Genomic DNA, 4,296 nt, shown 5'->3' on the forward strand with positions numbered 1-4,296 from the left:
AAAATAGAGAGCGGCTTGATTAAAGGACTGGTGTACTGTACATCTCCCTGGGTCAAGCTGCAACTATCAACTCAAAACTATCAACTCAAAGTTTTATTTGTTTTAGAAAAGAGTGTGTAACCAGTGGTGTAGCTAGAAAGCTACCAACACAAACCATTTGTAAAGGCCCGGTCACACAGGCCCCGATAACGAGAACGAAAACGATAATGCTAAAAATGCACGCCCTCGATTGGTTGAATGAGCGTGGGCGTATTCTGCGTGGAGCAATTCAACCAATCGCGAGCGTGCATTTTTATCGCTCTCGTTTTCGTTCTCGTGATCGAGGCCTGTGTGACCGGGCCTTAAGAAGTGCAGGACATAGACCTACATTCTGTTAAGTACATCAATTGACAAACCGAACAACACATGCATTTTTGCATTTTCCAAATGGACAGTCTTAATAATTAAGATCGAAAGATGTTTAATTTTTTAGTCCCAGTTTTCTTTTGTCTTTGATCTCTCATGTGAGGGGTTATACCACTACGAAGAACTTTCACCGGACTTAAAATTAAAAAAGGTCTTCTGAATGACAACTTTTATCAATATTATTATATGTTTTGGTATTAAAAAAACACACCAATATAACATACGCTAAATAACAAGAAAAGTATTTAGCTCTACTTTTCACATTTTCAAAGGTTACTTTTTTCCTGTCTCCCACCCCCCCTCCAGAATATTAGTACATGTATTCAAAAATCAAATCAATACTCAAACCATGCATTTATGATCTATTGGAGTGTTACGTTGTCATGGTTTTTCTAGAGAAGATAACATCATATATTTATAACAGGGCAGAAGTCAAGAGTGTATTTGCAGTGGTCCATGTATGCTTTATTAAATGTTTACACAGTGTTTATCTGCAGTGTAAAACACCTTTACAATTTGGAAACAATCGCAAAATCGGTGTATATACTGGTTGAATGGATGATCACTTTTGCTTAGCTGGTCCAGCACAGTATTAAATAGGGCATTCAGGTTGCGGGGGGGGCTTAGGGCTTAGTAGTTTTTACCCTGTCTCTTTCACCTCTAAGACCCAGGTTAAAATTCCGCTTACCACTGTCTTAGTCACATATTCTAACTACTCCTCGGACATGTATCTTCACTTCTGAGAAACAACTCCAAAGATCCCCGTATACGCCCGCTGCCACCACCCCTCATCTAGATTGTTATTTTACTAATCCCATTCTACTTTCTCCTAAGACCGGCGTAACTCTATACTCAAACAAACTGCGCACATAGTTGTTGACTGGATCCTATAGACATTGACATACCATCATCTCAAGCGTGGGTTCATTAATTGAATAGAATCCAGAGTCCAGAATCGGGCTTTAAAGACACTAGACACTATTGGTTATTACTCAAAATAATTGGAAGCATAAAGACTTACTTGAAAAGCAATAGAGAGCTGCTGATAGTATAAAACATTGTGAGACGGTTCCCTCTGAAGTAACTTAGTTTTAGTAAAAGAGGCTATTTTCAACAAATTTGGTTTTAAGACCTCATAATTAGATTTTGAGGTCTCGAAAGCACACAACTTTATACTATCTCGCAACTTCGATGACCAATTCAGCTCAAATTTTCACAGGTTCGTTATTGTATGCATATGTTGAGATACTCAAGACTGGTCTTTGACAATAACCAATAGTGTCCAGTGTATTTAACAATTGTGATTCATTATAATCCTATTTTATGACCGTTACTCATTGCAGTAGATTTGAACTGATTCATCAGTAGCCACAACCAGATCACCAGCTGGTGTGATTGTAATACCATAGGGATAGGCACACCCCTTAACGATGCATCCAATGTACACTCCATCATATCTGTAATGTTGAATCTCACTCGGTAATGGGTCTTTATCCCATATACATGTACCAACAAAGATGCTACCATCCTTGTCACAACACAACCCACAAGGCAACATGTTATGATTGATATCTACTGAAAATACAATGTGACTATTGTAGTCCATTGATTCTAACTTCTTGTCTTGCCTCTTGGTGTAGATGAGTTGCTGTTTGTGGATAGTCAAGTATTTACCAATCCCTGAAGCGGGCAGTGTTGTGATGATGGATCCATTTTGTCTGAGTAGAGAGATCTGTCCCTGGCTATCATATCCGACAGCTATGACATTATTGTCATCTACTGCTATACATGATGGCTGGATGGCTGGCTGTCCACCCAGAGTGAACTGATGGAGACACTTATACTTTCGATTGAAGATCTTAACTGCAGTGTCATCTACAACAATGAGCTCATCATTCTTGTTCACAGTCACTTTCCTTGGATTAATGAGACCTTCAATTGGCATCTCTTTTGGGGTGACCTTGGATTGAGATGCAGATACTTTGATCAAGGTTCTGTCCTTTAAATCAAAGACAACAACCTCACCATTGCAGTAAGAAGCAACCTCCAATGCACAGATGTTTTTCATCTGTTTATATCTGTTCTTATAACTTGTTATTTCTTTTTTCATTTTCCATGTCTCCTGTGTCAGGTTTGTCTGAAGTTTGCACGGTGTTGCTGAAGCAGAAGTTGCTCCTTCTAGTTTCTGGTCTTCTTTTATTCTCAATCTCCCAAGTGATTTCTGATCATCTTCAAAGTCAATGTAAGCCAGGTCATGATGCACTCGTTTGGGTTGTACATCTGTGTAGTCTTTGAGATCTTGTAAACGTTTCTCTATCAGGTGTAGATTTTCACAAAAGTTAAATTTTATACACATGTTGTGATTAACTATAACGTTCATATTCTGCGCTTTTTTCATATCATTGTTATTTGCGGTTCGTGCTGTTTCCATTTCTTTGGCTTTGTCTTCATAAGTCCTGTCTAATTCTACCATCAATTTGTTCTCTTCATCTTTGATCCTTGCAGTCTCCTCAGCAATCTTCTCAACTGCCTTCTTGGAGATCTTTGCTTTGGTAGCCTTAAAGCAATCCTCTAACAGCTCCCGAGACCTACCTATGTCTACTATAGCAGTCTTGAAACTATTGTGATGCTGTCCCACTGCTGCTAATATTTCATCCGCTTTCTTCTTGCAGTTGTCTAAAACCTCATTCAGCTCAGTGGTATGATGTTTTCTGTGGTCCTTTGCAATGCACAATGTACATATCAACTGTTTGCATGGGTCACAATACATGATAACATCCTTGTCCGTATGCTTGCTACATTTAGAAACGGACCCCTGACTTGGTGGTTGAACCTCTTGTTCTGTTTCGTTCAACATAGAAGTCATTTTCAAGTCAGTTGGTAGATCAGCAACTCCTCCAATAAGTAAAGTTTCTCCACGACACACTGGGCATTATTAGTTTTGGACGATGTGGGTATTGTCTGCAAAATGTTGAAGGCATTCCAGACAAAATGAATGAGAACACTCCAGCATCTTGGGCTCCTTGAAGCGGTCCTTGCAGATTGGACATTCAAGATGTCTATGGCTGATCATTTGTAAGACTGACTCAGCTGTGATTCTTTCAGCTATCTTGTTTGATTTGTGATTGAGCTTCAATTGTTTACCTGGAAATTAAATGAAAAAACAATATATGAACTTTCCAAGCGATCTAGGGCATCAGACTCAAGTTCAGAGTGTGGGTTCAAACCAGATTCTTGAGTGGCGCACTAATTTGCTGAAAAAACATAATCATATTTAATATAATAATAATAATTGGGGGGGCTAATCATCCTTACTCGCAGCTGAGAGCTGAATTGCGAAGGACGCAGCTACAATGTGTCCGAGAAGCTGGCATGCAAGGGTTGCTCTGGCTGCCAGCCACATCAACCCATCCACAGAGGACAGCCAAATATCAAAAGAGTTTGATTTTTTCCCGAGGGAGGAAAACCAGATAGTCTGGGAAACCCTAGTGACACAGCAGAGAACCAACGCACAACTCAACTCACATATGGCCCCGGCCGGGAGTCGAACAAGGGGTCACCTGGGTGAGAGGCGAGCGCCTTATGCACAAGCCAACCATGCCACCCATTCACAACCATTCATTCATTCCTTAAACCATCTCAGCTCCCTTGGGAGTATACAACCTGTGCAACAAATATGCCCTACTTGGCTAAATCAATCACAAGATACTTCTCTGCCCTATCAGGTACCCATTTACCCCGGGTGAGAAGCAATTATAGTAAAGTGTCTTGCTATGGGACACAAGTGTCTTGACGGGGATTCAAACCCACACTCTGCTGAATAGAAACACCAGAGCTTGAGTTCGTCACTCTTCCCGCTCAGCCCTGACACCCTACAATCGAAAATTGCTC

General features: G+C 40.4%; 1 protein-coding gene across 1 annotated transcript; it reads right to left on the minus strand.

Annotated features, from left to right (window-relative positions):
- Nucleotides 1–1,735: 1,735 nt before the first annotated feature.
- Nucleotides 1,736–3,271, minus strand: LOC117303963. Its single transcript, XM_033788432.1, has one exon. It carries the CDS (start codon nucleotides 3,269–3,271, stop codon nucleotides 1,736–1,738), a length of 1,536 nt encoding a protein of 511 aa, XP_033644323.1.
- Nucleotides 3,272–4,296: the final 1,025 nt, after the last annotated feature.

The sequence above is a fragment of the Asterias rubens genome, chromosome 20 (assembly GCF_902459465.1).
Source record: "Asterias rubens chromosome 20, eAstRub1.3, whole genome shotgun sequence".
NCBI lineage: Eukaryota > Metazoa > Echinodermata > Asteroidea > Forcipulatida > Asteriidae > Asterias > Asterias rubens.

What these genes read in the sequence shown, in the direction of transcription:
- LOC117303963 (XM_033788432.1), bottom strand. Translation starts at nt 3,271, where the DNA reads ATGACTTCTATGTTGAACGAAACAGAACAAGAGGTTCAACCACCAAGT.